Genomic DNA, 22266 nt, shown 5'->3' with positions numbered 1-22266 from the left:
TCTTCCTTTTGTTATCACACTGAACTGAGATAAGGGTCATATTTGAAATCATTATTTTCCATGCCAAGGAGACAAAAAATACTGTAGATGCAACAAAGCTCCAGGGCTGATTCAAACCGGAGACGAGGTGTTTAAAGTGTTCAGCAGCATCTTGCAACACCAATGTTAAAGAAAGTGAGAAACATTCCAGCATCTGCCACCGAAAGTTAATCGGGTCTAATTTGGTGCAAGACCCATCCTCCATCCAAGCTCTGTGGGAATCTGTTCAGTAGCTTTTGTGTAATCCCTCTGACAAATCAACAACCAAACAGACACGGGGGAAACACAACCCACTAAAAGGAGGTAATGAATAACTATCAAATTATAGAAAAAAAAATCACAATGGCAAGCTGACTTAAAATATACTGGATCATTTAACATTTTCGTGACAGTATTAGATATTTTGTCTGCATTTAGTCATGATTAGTCATGAAACCAGCAGTGCTTCGAAGGAAAAAATGACATGAGACTATTATATATTACTGTTATCATCATAAAACAACTCATCTCATTGTTTCTGCTTTAGATCTACCTGCCAGCTTCATCTCAATTTAAAACAATCTGATTTGAATCAAACCCTACAGGAACACTGAATTCAAAATCTATATCTACGTCATACATATCCAGCAGCCATCACTCTATGACCATGCCATATAATTTTATTTGTACTGACGAGTCGAATATTTGGCAGATTATAATCGGGGCTATTTTGATGTTGGCACCAAACAACATCAGGCAGTTCTCAATTCATAATCCGGCTTAGAGCCTAAAACTTCACCAGCGTTTTATCAGATTCTCCTCCTTCTGCTCTTGAAGAGAAATCAACAGCTCGGACGAGCATCATTGACCATATGTTATTTTATTGCATTGAATTCAGTAGCTAAAATAAAATATGCCTAACATACATAGGTGATGGATTCTTCAGATAAAAGGCAGCGAAATGAGATATAAATATATAAATACATGAATGACTGACACCTCCTCTCCTCCTGCACACACACTTAAGCTGAATGCACTCAAAGTAACCTCGCTCTCAAGCCGAGCTGACGCCTCTGGCAGGTGGTGTAGTGGTGCGGGGTCGGAGGAGAATAGTAATGAGAGATTGATCGAGCCCATTGGCAGTGACTGGCAAGTGACTGATAGTATCTCTATTCCCCGGAGGGAGGCGGGGTGGGTGGGTCACAGCACACCTCAGGTTCAGTAACCTGGCAGCTAAAGCCAATGGACAGGATTCTCTGATGGTCTGACCTGCTGACCCGGCTCGCTGCTCACAGTTCCTCGCCGGCCACAGGTCCACAGAGAGAGAGAGAGAGAGAGAGAGAGAGAGAGAGAGAGAGAGAGAGAGAGAGAGAGAGAGAGAGTATCATCTAAACACATGAACTTATTAACAAGTAGAAGGATTTTTAAAAAAAGCAGTCAGTGATACACGTCTTATTGATTCAGCATAGCATCACAAAGCAGCAATCGTTCAACAACAGATGCCAAATTTTACAATCAAATGATGTAAAATGAAGGAGGTAAATATGCAGCAATACGACCCATCAGGGTTCCTTATTAACCGTGCGAACAGGTAACTGCTTTTAGCCCTTTGACTGGTGCAAGAAACATTCAGATCAGTCTTAGTGCATTGCTGGTTTCAGGATGTTTGATTATCCACAGTTGCTTTAATAATTCCATTTAATTCCCTTGTTTTAATCCGTTCTAACTAAGAAACTCAAGTGCTTCGATTCACAGTACCTTTTTAAAAAAAAAAAACAGATTATTGCATACTGTTCTGATGGCACACAAACCATGGCTCAGGTGTATGTTTTAGTACCAGAGTCAGACTGAAATGTGTTGGCATCAGGTTGTGCGCTTCGCCATGCGCCCGAGCAGGAAATGTGTGCGTTGTCTCTGAAACCGGTTACACTTTCCAGAAAAAAACATCATCGCCCTCAAGTTCTGCACATTCCAAAAAATTATTCCCACACCTCAAACTTAGACAGACAAACATTACATTCATTACTTCAGTTTTTGTTTAAATGTGATCTGATTTGTGTGACCCATTCAGGTGTGCAATATTGCTGAAACGCTATCTTGGAAGACATGGCGTCATCAAACCATTTGGTCAGGTGATCTCTGAAACGAGCAAAGTGCACAGTCTGTCTCTCCTCTAATCTCTTCAGGGGTAACCTTGCATTCACACGACACACTCAAGTGGGGGGAAAAGATTTTTCCGAAAATAGGACGATGGTTTTTGGTTTCAATCATAACTTGTGGACGGATGTTAAACTAAACGGGTGTCACTAAAAAGTTACATAAAACTGCCTGGACAGTGGGGTTCAAACAAATACTGGTAACAAATCACAGAGTGTGGTTATAATACAATACATAGAACGATTGATATTTTCATGAGGTGCTATATATACCCATCAATAGGTTTTGGATTTATTACTATATTCAAAGATGCAACATCCTGTAGAAAAAATATCCACCATTGTCCATTTTTATCCACAATCCATTCATTGATTAAAAATGAAACCACAGATCTCCAATCTGATTAGAGTAACACACCCTCCTACTTTAAAATTTGATTGTGGTTTACTCGATGCCAAGAAGGAGACGATCTCTCGGTTGTTCAGGCGTTGAAGGAGGGTGTGTCTGAACCTCACAAGTTGGATGGAAGTTTGGACTGTTTGTGTTCGGTCTCTAACATCTTAGCAGGCGATCTAGTGAGGGGAGAGCGGACACCTACGGACTGGTTCTGAGGTTCGGGCCCTGAATGTGTCCGACTGACAGGGGTGGCTTGACCCGGGATCGGGCTGTAGGGTTTACTGACAGCCATGGGGGAGGAGAGAGGGCTCGATGCCCCCACCGCCCCCTCTGAGGAGCCACTCATGGCCAAAGGCCGTTCCCGGTGTATAGAGCTGTGCGAGCCTGAGATAGTCTTTATTTCCTGGGTAAAGAGATCCAGCGAGGACTCGGCCCTCTCTTTGAGGGTACAGGTCATCCTGGTGGGGCACGAAGTTTGGGGCATTAGAGGGCTGTGAGAGCCCACGGTGCAGGGGAGCTCACTGTGGTAAACTGTCCTTCCCCTCACAGGGCTCTGTTTGCTGGGACTGTGAACTGGAGGCGTGTAGCAGGGCGAGACCTCGGCAGAGCCATATTGGGCCAGAGAGGCAAGGGCCGAGTGCTCGGGGAGGACCTGGGGGAGGAAAACAGAATGGAGACCTGCAAGACTATGCTGTGCCAGGGAGGCTGCGGCCCCAGCTCCGACTGCAGACCCCGGCTGAGAACATCCACTGGACGACTGGGTGCTGGTGATGAAGGGGAAACGTGGGAGGTTCAGACCACTGATTGTCCTGCTTGCTCTGTCATGACTGAACCCCATCTGTTGCTGCATGGTGGCGTGAGAGGTCTGCTGCAGCTGGCTTAGGATGGGGCCGACTGAGCTGGAGATCAGAGGGCTTATGGCTGAGGCGGAGGGGGCTGGGAATCTCCCTACTAGCCTCCCTGGCACCCCCTGCTGGAGTAAACCTATTGGGTGTGGTGGGGTGGTCATAGCACCGTGGAAGGGTTGAGAGTGGAGCTGAGCAGAGCAGGTATAGGACACAGTGGCCTGGCTGATGGGGAAGGCTGATGCCATGCTGGAAGGCGGATGATGGGGAGGGGGCTGGTGTGAGGGCAGTGGCCCCAGAGGCTGCAGGCTGCTCGTGAAGATGGGCTGAGACATCAGGGTGGGTGACACTGACCCAGCAGAGTAATGGTGTGTCCTGAGGGACGCCAGGGTGGGAGTCTCAACCCCAGATCTGAATTTGGTGGCGCTGGCAGGAGAACCGTGCCCTGAACCACAGCTGCCGGACATTGTCGCTCCAACATGGACTTTCTTTGGATGGCTAGTGGTGGAGGGCTCCTTCAGGGCGCCTGGTGCCAGAGGATGGTGGAAGAGGATCGGAGGCAGCTGGGACTGGTGGGCTAAGGCCAGAGCCAGTGGGGTGGTGGCAGCAGCAGCCTGGAGCGGGGCCTGAACCAATGGAGCCCAGATGACCGGGGTGGGTGATGGGGGAGCAGGGGAAGGGTTGAGGCTGGTCTGGATCAGCTGCGTGCACTGGGCCATGTCGCGGTCATGTTGCACTATTCTTTGGATGATTTCGCTCTCTTGGAAGTTCAGAGTGCCAGAACTTTGGTGATGCTGCACTTTATGCTGAAGAACAGAGTTCCTCTTCCCTGTTGAAAGAGCACAAATAAGGCCATGCATGTTCTCATTAATGAGCACACACTACAAACTATCAGGACAAGTCCACAGCCTAAAATGAAACTGAGTTAAATCCTAAATCTTATTTAATTCTATTCTACTTAATGATGGGAGAATACTACTGAACAATTGTTCTTTATTCTTCCAATTGAATCCATTGTTGTGTCCAGTTTTGTGATTTGAAATATTTCCTTGTGTATTGAAATAAACATCCCCTCAACCTCGGCTTTATAATAAGTTTAAACGGCTTCATTGGACCCTGTGTTCCCCTGTCATGATAATAATATCATTCAAATCAGCTTATCAATACATGTGTACAATACATGTTGTTTTACATTCAAGTTTGTTTACATAAGAACGTCACCATCATTTTTGCTGATATAATGGCAGAATAACTAGCAGGATTTCCTTGCCTTAAAAGACGTAAGCATTTATTCACATTTGGTTTAATGTTTTATTCTAATTATCTTCTCTATCTTATTGAAATAGGATTTCATAAAGACAGTTTGGGAAATAAATTTGAATCAGAAGAGAAGGATCTTCAGTGACTAATTCTTTTGAATAAACTGAATAAACAAACTGACCTTAAAGGACAACACAATTTCTGTTTTACTTTGTTTATATTAGACAGACCCTGCCACCTGTCTAGCTTCAAACAGTGTTCTTGACCTTATTTTGCTCTGAGAACAGCTGGTTTATTCAGTTATTGAAACATTTTATCGCAATCACTTCTGAGACAAATAAATTGTCCGACTAAACGTAGATATCATGACAGGCTAATCCTAATCCTGCGTTTGAATGTTCACTCCACATATCGCACATCCTGTCAGCCACTGCCTCCACCAACGCGGCTGTGTAGAACCAGTAATAAAACATCACGCTACCACACAGGCAATCATATTTGACGTATAGAAGCAAATGAAATGAAATATCAGCATATAAATAATGATACTTAACAGTAAAACTCGTAAAGAGGATTTAGGACTCACCAATGCGGTCCAGGCGGTCCAGAGCCACAGTCTCGAAGGCCCTCCTCATCATCGGATACTCCTCCAGCACCTCGTTGAAGTTGTCCACCGACAGAGAGTAAAGCCGACAGTAGTTATCTGCTCGCACGCTGGCTGTCCTCCTGCCTCGTGTCAGCAGGCAGATCTCTGCAAGAGGGGAGAGAAAAAAAAGATAATTCAAACTGTTTCTTTAAAACATGCCCTGCAGAATTCCACTCAGCATTTTTAACGTCAAGCATTTAAAAAGGTTCCTCATATTAATCGTTAAATGATGATTTTTCCTTTTTTCTTCCACAAGTTTTGCGAAACATCACAGCCAAATTTCTGTCGTTTTAGATCCATTCATAAAAGGAAAAGACAAAAAATAGTTTTATTCATGTGAGACGATAAAACATGAAAAGACCGATGTCTCTGAACCCCACAGATGGAGCACTTAATGCAATTTCTGCAGCTTACAGTTTGTCCTGACCTCGTGTGTCGTGCCAGATCAAAAAGATAAAATAATGCGCCATTTAAAAAAAAAGTAGACATATTTTTCAGGACAGACATATTGAGGATATACAAAACCGCACACACACACTCAGACTCACACACACACACACACACACACACACACCCCTCTCTCTTCCTGTCCTGTTTATCAATTTAATCTATTTATTACACATGACAACGTGGGATTTGTGACATATTCATTTTGCCATGTGTTGGATTTGGACACACATTTTCTGTCCTCATTTGTCACTCTTAAATCTGTTTGTTCTTCTTAGAGCAGCTCTAAGCCACAATATATAAAACATTTTGTGATTAACATATCAGTCTTGTTTTAAAAAAGGTATGATGGATTATGGTTGAACATTAAAATATGGTTCGAAATAATCTCTGGTTGCCAGATTACACTGCTTTCATCTGAAAATGCGAGTGAAGTAAATTAAATATCGATGTTTCCTGGTTTACATTTGATGATCACATTCACAGCTGGACAGTGACATGGCTGAGACAACGTAACAAAGGCGGCAACAAATGGAAAGTTATGGATTTCAGCTTTAAATATGGTGCCAACAAAAGGGGAAAACCCCCACAGATGGAATCAAAGATCACAAAGCTTTGCTCCTCTTAGTCCCCGAGCCCTTTTAAGGAGATGATGTGGACAATTTTTCTCTGCTGTAATAGTCAGGGAAGTTAATCTGCTGAGTGCTGGAGAAAAAAATAAATCAAAACAAATCATACTACCCCTGCTCCTTCACATACATTCAAACTGACTCGTTGCCAGCTACAGAATATATTATCATGTGGTACACACAGCAGGCTGCGTGCAGACCTTACCTCCAAAATAAGAGCCGTCGGACAGTTTGGTGTCTTTGCTGCTCTTAGTCAGGACACTGACGACGCCGTGCTGGATGAAGTACATCTTCTTGCCGATGGTTCCCTCTCGGATGATGTAGTCGCCCGGCTGGAAGACCTCGAAGCGCAGCTTGGTCAACATGGAGGTGACAAAGTTCGGATCAGCGTTGGCGAACAGAGGCATGGAGGCCACCAGTTTACGACAGTTAAAGTTGATGATCTCCTGCGGGAGGCAGAAAGAAAGTGTTTTAGATTTAAGGCAACACATGTCAGTGTGTACACTTCCAATCATTATAAAAGCAGGGCCGTTAGCGGTGGCTTAGTGCTCTGTTAATGAGGCTCTCTGTCCTCATACAGTCTCCAGTCATTACTAATCAGATTACACGACTATTAACATTATCGTGCAAAGTAAGAGAGCCCTATTACATTACACAAATAATTAACTGTAAACCATTTAGAGCACTTGATTAATTCACATATTTGTTGCTCATAACATAAAACAATTGAAAAACTAAATTAAATTAAAAACATTTTCTGTGAGACATTAATCCTCTAATTACCTACTGTATGACTTTAATAAAAGGGCAATAACACACAATAATGATCTTGTAAGCAGGTGTAAAGGCATTTTGAAGTGGTTAATAATGCACATCCTGAATTCTCTCTTTTCTATTATTATACTTATTATCTGTATATACAGCAGCCACATGGGTCCTAACTGTTGACAAATGCTTTAATAAACCCTTATAGCTGCTTAAAACTATGTCATAGTTTGTTATAAATGCTAAAGAGGAGGAATTAAAGTGGATTATTTTAGCCAACATTATGATGACTCAGTAGCAGAATCGAGGTCGATGACTTAGTTCTGACCTCTCGCAGCGGCTCGTTCAGCTCCTCCAGGATGCTCTCCTCGTCAAACATCTTGCCCTGGTAACGGTGCTCGTAGTAGTCGTGGATTCTCTGGCGCATATCGGCAGGGAGCTTGTGGAAGGACATGTACTGCTCCACCTGCTTATACTGTAACGACAGACACATGTCCACTGAGCAAAATGATAAATTCAATAAAAGAGTGTCAGAGTGAACAGCCGCAACAGAAATAACTCTAGCTGCAGTGTAAGTGCAAAGACAAAATGCAAAGTCATGTCAGAATGGATATATTAAACTGATTGATGTGTTGGCTCAGAGGTGGACTATAATGTGTCTCATTATGTTAACAGTCAACTGTCAGGCCATCTGTGAAACCTTCCCACAGAGCAATGCTGCGCTTCTGTCCCATCTGACAGATACAGTTGTGCTCTGCAGGCTGCAGCTAATAACATTAACTAGTCCGTCCTTCAGCCGCGTGCTCTGCCAGCAAAGCACATATGAACGTCCGTGTACCAAATCTTTATGTATGTTACTCACTGCAAGTCAGTTTTTTTTTTCACTTAAAGTTAAAAACAGACACAAAAGTAGCTCAGAAAGCTAGATCTGTGGGCCATTTTCTTACTTAAGATTTCTGCCAGGCAGTTGTAATATTTTAAATAAATATATGAATATATATATATATGAATATATATATATATATATATATATATATATATATATATATATATATATATATATATATATATATATATATATATATATATATATATATATATATTTTACTTGTTTTTATCCTAAATTTATGTGTGTGTAGCATGAAGGAACCGCAACCTTAATTTCAAGTCACCATAGGTTGTATAATGACAAATAAATGACCTTGATAGTTTAACAAGTCTTAGCATCATTACTGGATGAAATACTTTCTCACTTAATATCATCATCGGCCACTTTAACTGTATTTCAGTGTATTCAACACCTTTACTGAAGCAAATTCTGGCATGTTTTTAGGCGTCTGGCGTCTATGAGGGAATACAAGCTGATGAAGATACAAACAAAAAATCTGGATCTAGAGAATTCAAATATGTTTCTCCACCAAGTCTCACTCTAGTTCTGTTTTTCTTTCATTCATACATACATACTCCTAATCTTGCTCGTTTTAATTTAAATTTCCACCTTTTGTGTACTTATTTGTAGTCCTTGTATGCCTTTATATTCATATGCAGTACAATTACCAGTGTAGAAGTATTGTTAAGTTCTACTCTTCTTGTTTGTCATATCAAAATGGGATGTACCAGTAGTTTTACATTTTCTTTTTGAGACTGTAAAAAAGGCATGCTGTCACATTCCACCACTGAATTCAGCTCTTAGGCTGAAATAAACTGGGTTTTTTTTTTGGGACAAAAAGCAGCCATGCAGAGCCAAACACCCACCTTTTCTTGGTACTGCCTCCTGGAGGAGTCCAGAGACTGAATGAGTGCAGTTGCATGACCCACAAACATGGCGAAGCAGGTAGCGCCCACAATCATGCTGAGGATGGTGAGCCACACGTCAGCCATGCCGATGGGAGGGTACAGGCCGTAGCCGATGCACAGCATGTGACTCATGGCTTTGAAAAGGGCGTAGGAGTACTGCTGACCCCAGGTGTCGTTCTGTGAGGCACAAAGAGTTGGAAAGAGAAGGTTTATCAATATCCACAGAGCCGCAGCACATCTGTGTCAGACTTTAAGATCAAGAGGTGATGATGCTCAGACTAAAACATCCCTTTAAACATGGGAGGACTTATTACAGTCCTGGTTGAGGTTTTTTTTTTTTTTATGTGGCACAATTTGCTCTGCTAATATAATCTGCACTCAGACAGATAATTAATAGTGTAATCCTTGACAGTTTTTAAGGCTGCAATTAACACTGACGTTCCATTATCGCTTGATCTGACAATTATTTTCTCACTAATGCGCCAAATGATTTTGTCTTTGAAATGTCAGGAGATTGTCCGCTATGATCCACTGAAAGAATAAAGCTTGTTTTAATTTACCAATGGTCTTAAATCCAAAGATATTTTACTTCATTTAGTATGAAAAAAATAAAATTCAAACCCTCACATTTAAGAGGCTGAAACCAGTTTTGTTTATTATTCAAATAGCTGCCACTGAAATGTATGTTGATCAACTAATCAATTAATTCAATCAGCCAGATACGATTAAGTGGATTAAAACCGCTGTCGTTAAATATCTATGACTGTTTGTTTTTTTTCACTTCTAACACGGTGAATTAAATTTACTTCCCACAGTCCAAAAGTTGATGATTGTTAGAACAATTGAAAGACTAACCAAGGTTGTTTTGTTGTATTATTTGTTTTGTTTTGTTTTTCAGTGTTTTCTGTGTATTTTACAAACAACAAAATTACTGTTTCTGCGAATGGAGTCTGGTGGCTTTAGTGAGAGTTATTTGGCAGCTGTTTCTGGTTTAAACTAAAAAGGATTGTACTCTTCTGTCTCTGAAGGATCATTTCTATTACGTTGTCAGACACTTAGGATAACAATCTGAGCCCGTCACTAAGTGGATGTACTTTGAAGGAGGGCAAAACACGGGAAATTAGGTTAAAATTGGAAAATGACTGAAGTTGCCCTTTCAATATTATTTATTGAGCGTTTAACATTCAAAACCTCAGCTGAGCTGCTTCATCAGGACTGTTTCGATCTGATTTGACTGACAGCGACCAAACATCCACAAAACTGTCATCAGATTTGTTTGGAATGTAACTAAAGTAATGACTGGTGCACAGAAGTAAGTGACATCACCTTTTTCAAAACAGTGAAAAAAAAAGCCCTGACAGAAGAAAAAAATACTGAAAATCTCTCATGTAAAACAATATTGTGTTCATGCAGGACTCATAGGGAGAAAGTGAAGTTGGTTGGCCTAAAGGAGCAACACATTAGGATTGCTGTCTGACTCATAAATAATCCACTTACCACCATCTTGTTTCTGGTGACCCAGCAGTCAGCAGGGAAGTCCTGCAGCATGGGGACCAGGAACTGCAGACAGCCGTCCCAGTGACACAGCAGCAGCATCATACCAATCAGGTTCATGATGCGAACCATGGCACTGGCCAGATCATAAGTCATATGGAAAACCTGCGATGCAGATTATCAGCGTTAGTGGAGCTGAAACAAACAAACGCACATCTCTTTGTAAATAAATCTATAGAAATTTCAATTTTCTATCACGCAATCAGAGGATTTGAAATATACATCAGGTCCCGTGTGGTCCGATGGACACAGGGGTCCTATAGCAGACAGCATTGTTCTTAATCTTCTACAGACCGGTACAGGCTGTTTCATGGTTGCGTAACCATCTGCAAGCAACATTAATGGCCTGTGGGGAGAGCAGCCTCGGTTGGAATTAGAGAAATAAGTTAATGTCGGAAAGTACCTGTTAAGTAAGTTGACTGTGTGTGAGTCTCAGAGGGGATCCAACAAATTAACTCTACAGCTTTAAGAATATGGACGTTTGTTTTTGTACAATAAGCAGGATCTTGTATTTTCCCTTAAAAAATGTAGTAGTCAGAAAACAGTCCAAAACTTTCCTAGTGATGCAAGGCACATCTCACTATGTTCATCATACTTTCATAATTAATAAATCCATTCGTTCTGTAAAATGTCAGAAAACTGTGAATAATTCCTCCTACATTTTTTCAAAGCAAAGTGGTGTGCTTGTTTTGTCCAGCCAGCTGCTCAAAACCAAAAGCTGTTCAATTTACTGTCACTGTAAAACTGGAAGCAGAGAAATTCTGGGATATTTTCCTAAAAATGACTAAAGCAACTCTCAGATTTGTTGATGATTCAGTAACTGACAAATAATCAACAGAGCTCTGCAGGGTTAAATCCTAAGAACCCAGAAATGAGTTAACATTTTTGCACTTCTGGATCCCCTCATCTCAAAATCTATGAATTTTATGAATTACTTTCTGGTTAGATGGCTGATCGGAAGGTCGTGGTTCGGTCCCTTTAGTCTGGCACCGAGACCTAAATTACTCCAAACAGTGGAGCTGGCAGAATACAGAAGCAGCTCATTCACCTTTCTAAGACAAGTATGAGAAATGTGTTACGTCTACAACAACAAATACGTCAGTATATACCCCACTCCTGAATGTGAAAGCTTTTTACATGTCTTAAAAGAGGCGGCTGTCGGTGGTGGTGGAGTGAAGCTACAGATATTATCGAGGACATTAAATGTCAACATGCCAAACACAGAGACTCGTCTACTTACTGCTCTGCTTTTATAACCCTGTTGTGTTCACACTCATGGTGTCCAAACTATTGTAACTTAAATGTTCGGACTTGTACATCATTCTATAATAAAGTGTGTCTCTGTTGTAGTGAAATAGGAAGCTTAGTGGTGACGCTGAAATCATGTGATGTCAGGTGACGTTGAGTGTGGTTTAGTTTGTTCATTAGATACACTAGCTGTGTATTTCTGGTCACCTTAAATAGCATTGCAATAATTTTAGGCTTGATACACAATACATATCTAGATAATTTCAAATCTCCTGAAAAGTACTTCATAAATGCTAGGATAATATGTGGGACCACATACTTCAATACTGATATTGAGACAACACTGTAGGGATGACTACTTTCATAAAATATCAACACAATGAGGTTTTTTAAGAATAATCATAAGTACTATGGATGTAAAGACAAAATGGGTTAAGTCAGGTATTGGAGCAAGTAGGACAACCTGGTAAGTTCCCAAAATGTACATCACTTTACTGTAATGCAGCCTTTAAAAACCAGGAATTACACTTTAAATATCAGGTAAGCTGTGTTCATCTTCTTTAGATTATTTGCTGAATAAAAACATATAAGCATCTTGTACTTGTGTTTCTCACAGGGCTTATTTTCTGCTGTAATCCAATTCAAAAAGGTGTTTTGTTTGAGAGAACCAGGGTGATGCTAACTTTGCTAACAGTTTAGCCGACAAAAATACGTCATCCCTACAGCGCTCGGGTAGCTAGTGTGAAGTCCCTGCAGGAATCTACCTCTTCCCACTGGTGGATGTAGCGGATGAGTCTGGAGAGGCGTAGCAGCCGCAGCAGACTGAGGATCTTGGTGAAGCGGACGATCCTCAGGGCTCGGGCCGTCTTGTAAAAGTCCGAGTTGATGCGTGTCTCTACGATGAGGAAGATGTAGTCCACAGGTATGGAGGAGATGAAATCCACCACAAACCAGGTCTTCAGGTACTTGATCTTGATCTGCTGCGGGTCCAGGATGATCTCTGTGTTGTCCTCCTTGACAATTCCTGTGCGGAAGTTGAGGACCAGGTCCATGAGGAAGAAGGTGTCCGAGACCACATTGAAGACAATCCAGGGCGGCGTGTGCTCGTCCTTGAAGAAGGTGATGCCCACAGGGATGATGATGAGGTTTCCCACCATCAGCAGCAGCATGGTCAGATCCCAGTAGAACCTGAAGCACAGATAACTCATATTGTAGGTAACACCAGCCAAAAGTCATTTCAATCCTTTAGCTCTTTGGAGAAATCATCGTAAACATCTCTCAGGCTATCAGATAATAGCTGAGCTTTTTTTGTGTCAGGAGGCAAAAGTGAGGTTTTTATTTCATACCTGAGGAATGACAGAAAATAAGGGGAGAGAAATGGGGACAGCCATGCAACAAAGATCCCCAGATGGACCCAAACTGGAAACGTAGAAGCGACCAGAGACACTCAATCGGCAACTATTGTGACGCAACCCTGATTCCAAAAAAGCTGGGATGCTGTGTAAAACTGACTTTACAGATATACGAAATGTTCCCAAGCTCATGTGGTGAGATCTTTCACACAATCAGAGTGGTGAACCTTGACCCGTCCTTGCTTGTGAGCGACTGAACTTTTCACGGATGCCCGTTTTTACCCGATCATGATACCTGCTAGCAATGAACCTGATTACCGGTGGAATGGTCCAATCAGGCACACATTGAGTGTTTGATAACTTTCTTATACTTTTGCTGCTCCTGTCCCAACTTGTTTGGCATCAAATCCAGAATAAACAGATTTGCACAAATTCAAGGGGAAGAAGAATGTGGACAAAAGCTGGTTGATGAGGTAGAACATTAATCATATGGTCTCTATGCTGTTTTCAGCATTTGTCCAAAAAGTTGGGCAAATTCTCTGTTTAGTTAATGTTTTACACAGTGACCCAACCTCTTCAAAACTGGTGTTGTAATTAATTCATCATTTTAGTCATTTTCAAAGCAAAAATGCAAACATTTGCTGGTTACAGCTTCTCTAACATGTGGGAATCGATGCTCTACTTCATCATATTTGTTCCTGAATATCTTTGAGTTTTGGTCTCAGACAAGCAATTTGAATACAGTATGTTACGTTGGGATCTAGAGAATTATAAAAGGCTTTGTTGTTTTTTTTACCAGTTTGGTACACTTGATTTGATTAATCTAGATCAGGGTTGCCCAAAATGGAGCCAGTGAGCCTAAGCTGGTCTGCCAAAAGTTTTGATTTGTCAATTTAGGGAACTTGGAATCCTATTACTACAGAAGCCCTGAGGAGAGACAAGTGAAAGGAAACTTTGAAAGATTATCCTGCAAACCTTTTTTCTTTTTTTCACATTTATTAAGTAAGAAGTACAAGGGGAAAAAAAATGATCAGAAAATGGATCATCAGAATTTGTTTTTCTCACTTGTCCCTCTGTGCATCCTTTTAGCAACATCTAATTTTCTAAGATCATAAAGTTTTAGTTTTCCTACTGAGGGAAAAAGTTTGGACAGCCCTGTTCTGGAAAATGATTTGAAAATTGACTAGCTATAAAAAATAATCGTTAATAATAGCCCTAATGCGAGGACTGAATATCAGAAGTCTGAACTTTTTAGTCTGTTTTCTTTCATCAGAACAGTAAAGAAAAAAATCTGAGAGAAACTTGAGTAGATGATGAAAATACATAATTTCTATCAGTTCACACAGAGGACTTTTAAAGCAGGAGCTTGAGTGTGAGTGTCTATGTGCATACTGAAGATGTGCTGCATATTCAGAGCAGCTCTGGACATGAAAGAACTTCAAATAGAAATTAATCTCTGGGCAAATTGCATTTGCACACTGTGACTCGAAACCCAGCAGATTCATGTTCAACTGAGAAGAAACAAACTGTGCAAACAAACTGCCGCTACTGAGAATAAACAGGGCAACGCAACGATGAAACAACAATGGTTCCCTAATTCAGTTCGATACTGGGCTTCTGGCCATATGGACGGAGAGGAAAACGCGTTACTGGAATTCATCTGAATTGCTCATGAGGAAATATTAATTTTCACAACTAACTACATCCTCAAGTATCAGCAGCGGAAGGTTCAATTTCACCTATAATTGCATAAAAAACAGGGGCTGCTTTTAGCTGTTCTCACGGTGACATCTCAAAATTGCATTTCAAGATATTACAAAATGTTTTCATTTAATTTCAGAGCTTTATTAAAAACATCTAGCACATTATAACCAACAGTTACAGGCTGAATATATATAAAAAAGTCTCTGTTTCTTGCCGTTTACTATCGTGAGATTGGATGTTGTTCGTTCTCACTTGTCTTTATTTCTTTTTTTTCACTGTTTTTGAATGATCATTGAGTTATCAGTGTGTAACAGAGGACGATATCAGAGCACTTTAATTCAAAGGAAACATGCACACACTCAATAACACACATGCTCACAAGCACCAGCCAGAGATATGGAGAGTGTTTGTTTACCAGTTACCATCCTGAATGCTTTCGAGATGAGAGAGCATGCATGCATGTGATAGCATGTCCGATCCATTTCAAGAGACCTAATTAACCACCGATCGATCCAACAGGAGCCTCGCACACCTGCAGGGTCAGCGTAACTACAGGTGGGGGGTGGCGCATGCATTACACCACTTAAAAAGGCACTCAGGGCGTATGAGGCACTGTACAGTCACCACACTTAATAGACAAACGACTGTTGCATACACGAGAGGTGAAAGTAAATCAGAGGACATTTCTCACAATCTTGTCAACAGGTATAAATCAAAACTTGAAATCCATTATTTGCTGCATTTATTCTGCTAATCATCAGAATAGAAGAGGCTGATTCCATCTGAATAAAGTTAGAATCAGATGGAGGGAGGTGGTGTAAACCTTTGACCTACCCACGTCTCAACGTGCAATAGCGTCAATGTTTTTGGAGTTTTTATTTCTTATTTATATTGTTTATATTTTTTCTTCTGCTTTTTTTTTATGTATACTTGTAAATATTTCTTACTATTTATTACTACTGTTTTAACCGATGCTCTGTTTTCGCTTCTGCCTTTGCTGCTGCAATATTGTTTGTTGGCGATATACCTATATTGACGATAACCATGGTTTTAAAAAAAAATGAAATACTGATCTTGTGTTAATAATACACGTATGATAATAGTGTGTAAATGCTTCAGCACCTCTTATCTTTTTTATATTCCTTCATTAACGCTGGTTGACACCCGCACCAAACTACAATTACAACTTTTCTTGGCCAGTAACAGAAACAGCAGTAAGAAACATTTGTTGATTCACTTCAGATTTGCCCTTTAAAAATAATGTGAGTGAGTCAACTAGCTGTCAGAGGGTGTGGTGGTGTGTAAGCATTGAAAAAAATTGAAAATTAGAGGGATTGGTGTGTATCGATTGATCTATATTTAGACAACATGAGTCTGTTGGAATATATTATCAGAATGATTTCAGTCAGACTGAAGACATGCCGTCCATGTAACCACAGCTACTGAAAAGACAAGTATTAGACTGACACGTTCTTCCCGAAAAAACCCACTAACATCTGGCTGTTGTGTTCCTGGTGATGTGGTGAGGTGATCAGCAGCAGAGACGTGACCACAGCTTACAAACTTCAGTCGCACCGGACCTTCACAGGAGAACATCACAAACAGAGGGAACCCGTAAGGGGCAGGTTGGCCATTTGCTCTAATCAGCTTTCTGTTGTTCTCTGCCAAACAAACCATTTGCATTCCTCCCCTCATCTGCCTGTTGTCTCTGCGGTGACACACTGGTCCTAATTGCACTTCCCCTCTCCAGCTAAATCCACCGTTATCTCCTGGGAATCCATGTCATCTCCAGAAGTCAGCTCCCATCAGCCAGATGTTGAGTAGTTAGCATTACTGCTCTGCACACGTCACTGTGCTGCTGCTGCAGAGCACTGGAACAGCTGGACCACAAAAAAAAAGAAAAAAAAAAAGGTCTGCAGGGGACAGTGCATTACTGCCGTCCCCTTCGGACCACCCCGCTGACTGTGCACGCAGCGCTGGGCCGGACAACTTGCCGGTGTAATCTGGTGTTACCATCAAAAAAAAAAAAAAAAAAAAAAGGCATCCGACAGTTATGGGGTCTCTAGACCTTTACTGGTCCCAGAGTGGAGTCTTGCACTATTTGGGTCAGAGTGCAGCTACGTTTAAGAGCATGAGTGCACAAAGAGAGAGGGGAGTTACAGGCAAAGTGAACACAAAAAGGCTTAAAATGGTGAAAGGAGCTTAGATCAATCAGGACAGCTGAAAAAGGGATCACATTTGTACTAGAGATACTTATCTCTTGCTGCCAGAGCGCAGCTGAAGCCACAACAGCCTGCATGCAGCTCAGTGGCTTAACACACACCTGTACTGTGGCTCAGGCCCACCAGCAATCATATTAACCATATTTACGCAGTGTGCCAGTTCAGTATGTCTGCAGCTGTATCCATGGAAAGCTTTAATAGAAGACAGCAGTAGCTTCAAGAGACGGGGAGACATAAGGAGAGGAGCGGTCCCGGACACACACACACACACACAGTAGTTTGTAAGCACACAACTGTTGCAGATATCAGGGGGTGAAGTTGAGTGTTTCCAGGATTAGGATTGGATTCATGAGTAAGCCAAAAATGACCCAAATACCCTTTAATGGTGCAAAGGTTTACACCTGTAGCTGGAAATGGGATCTGCAGGATCAAGTGTTCGCCTCAAGAGCCCCCCACAGCAGGTGGGCACCTGCTCCTGCTCCGAGTGTGACCCCAAACCGAGCACGAAGTAGTGACACCTCGCGCTTTGTACACAGAGCAAACAGCTGGATGTCCTCATTCCTCCTCAGCAACACATCATTTTCATTTTCATTTCAATCTCTCTCTCTCTCTCTCTCTCTCTCTCTCTCTCTCTCTCTCCATCTATCTCTCTCTCTGGTGTTCTGTGGCGTGTCCCCCTCCCCGTCCACACCATCTCTGCTCCATTAGACTAATTGTACTGTAATAATCTCCACTGATGTGTGCTTCCAATATCTTGAATGGTCATGTTACCCTATTTTGATTACCCCACTTCCAAGCCCCTGCTGCACTCTCTGTAATCCATTGCCCTCACTAAATGATATAAAAAAAAAAATGGAAAAAAAAAAAGTGTAATTCAGATGAGTGGAAAAAAACTGCAGTGACACACATCGGTCGTACAACTGGCCGGTGAAAATGTGATGGTGACAGTGAGCCTCAAGGTTAAATGTCATGAAAATCCCTTGATGGTGACGGTGATTGAACAGAATGCCGGTTTGCATGCAGTCAGCGATGAAATGCAGAGTGTGCACGTATGCATGGCTGGTAAATTAGGGAACGACAGGTTGGCTTAGTTTGCTGCACAAAATTCAATTTGTGAAATCGTACAGAAAAATTGGTGGGTTAGATTTACCACACGGCCTGTTCCTGCTGTGGGAAGGAAACACACTTCTCCAGGCCAAACAAAACAGGGACATACACACACACACACACACACACTCACATCCTACATATGGATGATATAAGAGCAATTCTGAATGCTGGCCAGCTCCTTTATGATACATCACATGTTCCTTTGTGAGAAAGAAGGGCCTGTGCTGTATTGAACATCAGAAATGAAGCCAATTAGTTGTTGGAGGTGTGTGTGCGTGTGAGTGCGTGTGTGTGGATTACTGAGGCACATTCAGCTCCTGATCATCATGTTATCATTAAAGTGATCAAACAATAAACACTCCAGGTACAAAGAGGATTAACCTGTGTTTCTCATGTTAATTTTATATCGTGATATTATCATGTTTGATGGCGTTTTTTTTTTTTTTTTGTTCTTTTTTTTTTACATCAACATCAGGCTACAAATTTTTTTTCAGGAAAGGTTTTTTTTTTCTGCTCACAAATTACCTAAAATCACTGTAGGGGTGGATTATCCAGAAGCCAGCAGACTTTACTCGCTCCCTCTCGTGCTCCACGGCCCTCTCGCTGCCCAACATCCGCAGGGAGAACTTGTTGACTCCCGGCTGGAGCATGGCTCCAAACTGCCGGTGCATGAAGCCGGCTTGGTACAGACGGTCGTCCTCAGGTATGATCTGCTCGCTGCCCTCCAACTTGATGAAACTTGACTGGTCGAACACGGATCCCTGCTCACCTGCGCCGCTCAGCCCCCCCGCTGCCCGCTGCTGGGCCCCGGGGCCGTGCTCACCGGGGAAAGTCTCGCTGACTCCCGCGTCAGCCTCGGGGATGAGGCGCCGCTGCTCCGCCGGGTCCGACCCGGGTGGATGCCGCCCGGTGATGGAGGAGATGCTGCCCCTGAACAGGCGACAGTCCCCGTTCAAGTTGGTCTTCACAACAACGTCCCTGTCCAAGTCCTCGCTCCTGGCCTCCTCGATGCTCCTGCAACTGCTCGCAGGAGACGGAGGGGACAAATGTTTTAGCCGGATACTTTTCCTCTTGGTGTCCTTGTCGCCGCCGTCTCCTTCGTCAATCACGAAAGGTTTTTGCCCAATGTTTTGCGGCAGGCTGTAGAGCCGTTTGCGCATGGAAGACTGGAATCTTTCCATTTTTAAAAAATATATATATATTTTTTATTTTTTTTTGTAAGATGCAGAGGAGATGCGCTCTAAGGATAGAAAACAGAGGGATGAATCATGAATCTCACACACTTGGGGTGCCACTGGAGGCAAAACAGTGACGGCGCATCCGCAGGACAGGTTGTATCTTCTGTGACACTTGGGACGTGCCTCTCTCCCCCGGCTCAAACATTGAGATGCGCCAACCAACAATACGTGGCAATCACTCCGACGGCCGTGTGAAGGCGATGGACGGCAAATGCGTGTAAATCCAGGTAACCCCAGAGCGTGCAGAGGAGAGCGCATCAGGATGCAGCATGCTGAGCGTCGGACGTGCCGGAGTGGGAGACTGCTGCTGCCGCTGCTGCCGCCGCCGCTGCTGCTGCCGCTGCTGCTGAGCGCCTCAATGACAAAGCATGATCTCCACCTCCCCAAAATATCTGAGCTCTCTGTCAGTGCAAGGTGATGACACGCGTGCACGCGGCCGGCAGCTGCATCCTGACATCACTGATCCATCAGCCTCCTCGCTTTCCAATAACGTGAATATTGATGGGGGCTGATCTATCGGGTTGCCATAGGAGCCAGGATGGCACACGCGCTCACCCCGCCCAGTCAGGACGAGACGAGGAGGGGAGGATGATTCAAGGATGCGATCCAGCCTTGGAGCTGATGAGTTTGGTGAAAGAATCTCATCCTGGATGCGAGGCTTTTGTCGTTACTGTGCCGCAGTCCGCCGGCCAGCTGATACTGACATCTCATCCCGCAGCCTCCCTTTATTCATCTGAGATCCCCGTGTGATATATCAAAGCATGCTTGCTTTATATATCTTTTTTGGCTTTTAAGACTGATGTGGCTTTTAAGATTATGATGTATAAAGGCAGAAGGCAACACGTGGGCCGATCACTGTATGATTGTGCATAAATAGGTGCTAAAGTATGACAGCTCATTGAAACTTTCAAGTGAAGTCAGAGAGTGCCCTGACAGGACAGCAGAAATACGGGAATTTACAGGATAAATGTATCAATTAAAACAAATAATAAAGACAAACTGGGGAAAAAATCCAGCCCAGCCACCAGAATTAAATATTGGCAGCGAACATTTCTCATATTCGTTCGTGTCATAGGCTGACATTTCTACAAAACGTCTCCTATCATGTTCACATTACATGTTTACGACCAGACTGTCAGCTTGGAAGGTGGAGAGGTGGAGGCGTTTCAACATTTGTAAGTGTGACACAGCCGGACACTTTTAAGGAGACTCTGGGACAATTTCTAGCCATGTATGTGGCGACTGAAACAGCTAGTTTTAAGCCAAGAGGTGATGTTTTCTGGACCCTGGACCAAGTGTTTTTTTGTGCCTAAACCTAACCAGAGCACATGCATAACCTTGTAACTTGTAGCATGTAACCTCGTTTACTTTATTTGTTCTTTTAACTCCTAATGTAGCCTCTGATTTCGTATCGACATAGATCATGTCCAATGTATTTCATATGTTATTAATTATCAACTGATAATTAATTGTTTAGGCAGCCAAGTGTCATCACTGTGAAACTGGCATCTCCATCTGCTATCAGACTACTTTTCTTTCACCTCATTTATTTCAGTTTCCCAGTCAGTGGCTGTAAAATGGCACAAATTGATAGAATTCCCAGTTTCCTCTATTGCTGCTTCTTACATGTGTTTTTTTCCATCAGTAATCATCTTCCTGAGCCCAACAACAATCTGTGTCATGGCGTCAGCACCACAAGTTTGAAGTCTCCTGATCATGAACTGCCCAGATTAGGATTTCACACTCTGCGCCTTATTTTAGTTCACTCCGTGTCATCACTTTCCACTACGTTTGCAGGCAGCGAAACCTCGAAGTTCCCTGTAACTTTGATGGAGACACACTGTATTATGTTAGGTTTCTCTGAATTTAGTGACAAGAAAATGTGTTTTATTACTGACACTTGAGCCACACTTGACAACAAGACACACCCAAAAACAACAACAACAACTGAAACTAAAGTGGCTCCACACAGTTTGTTCAAGTCTCCGAAAGACTTGTTATCACACATTTATTTTGGAAAGATAATATTTGCACCGTCGACATCAGGTTGATCTTGTGCACCTCACTTCAGGGTGCATGCTTACAATTTTAGCTCAGCAGCTACAGTGAAGATTTTGGGTGTAATTTTTTTTTTTTCAAATTAATTTGCGATCCCCGGGCTGATTCAAAAAGGTTTTTTTAGGTGAACAACTGTTCCTTTATGGTAGTTTCTGAGACTGCAGTTTGCATACAGAACCTTACCAAGAGGTGTTTTATCATGTTCACATTGCATGTTTAAGATCTTGCTGGTAGGTGGAGGGATGGTGGTGTAGTTGCAGGTGAGTAGGCTGCCAAGTTGGCAGATTGTGTTGGTTGTGTTTCAATATTAGTAAGCGTGAAACCACTGGATATTTTAAGGAGACCTTTGGACAATCTCCAGCCATGTTTGCGGCAACCAAAACAGCTATTCTGAGCCAAAACGTGATCTTTTCCGAACTCTAACCAAGTGGTTTTTCATGCACAAACACAACCATGGGAAAGGCACAGTGATGCCACGAAATAAAATTGGAAATTGAACATAAAGTAATGTAAAGTTTTACATAATATCCATTCTCACGGTTTCACTGCAGCAATTCTCAACAGACTGCGACAGTGTTGGTCTGGGTTGCTGTTCCTGTTGTTTGACAGGAACCGATCATCCACCCACCAGTGCAAAGCAGATTATCTTTATATGTTGTAAAACATGTCTGGGGAAGATCTTTTTAAGTACACTCAGTCTGGTCACTGCTCATTTATGACATGCGTATAAGTGACAACTCAAAACAGAGGAGGTTAGTCCAAAGGAGGGCCACCATGAGATTATATCAAAAATAAAAACTATAAACCTTATATACAATCT

The 22266-nt window shown here is 42.3% G+C and overlaps 1 protein-coding gene across 1 annotated transcript; it reads right to left on the bottom strand.

The window, feature by feature from the left end:
* Nucleotides 1-1454: 1454 nt before the first annotated feature.
* LOC119025105 (potassium/sodium hyperpolarization-activated cyclic nucleotide-gated channel 3-like) lies at nucleotides 1455-19331 on the bottom strand. Its single transcript, XM_037108459.1, has 8 exons — nucleotides 18676-19331; nucleotides 12527-12950; nucleotides 10458-10619; nucleotides 8919-9137; nucleotides 7492-7638; nucleotides 6604-6844; nucleotides 5263-5427; nucleotides 1455-4245 (listed from the first exon to the last, which is right to left on the bottom strand). Exons 1-8 carry the CDS (start codon nucleotides 19329-19331, stop codon nucleotides 2687-2689), a joined length of 3573 nt encoding a protein of 1190 aa, XP_036964354.1. The 3' UTR covers nucleotides 1455-2686.
* Between the last annotated feature and the right edge of the window lie 2935 nt (nucleotides 19332-22266).

The sequence above is a fragment of the Acanthopagrus latus genome, chromosome 8, assembly GCF_904848185.1.
Source record: "Acanthopagrus latus isolate v.2019 chromosome 8, fAcaLat1.1, whole genome shotgun sequence".
Classification (NCBI taxonomy): domain Eukaryota; kingdom Metazoa; phylum Chordata; class Actinopteri; order Spariformes; family Sparidae; genus Acanthopagrus; species Acanthopagrus latus.
Note: the sequence above shows the minus strand (reverse complement) of the source record. Positions and strands in the feature narration are given on the sequence as shown.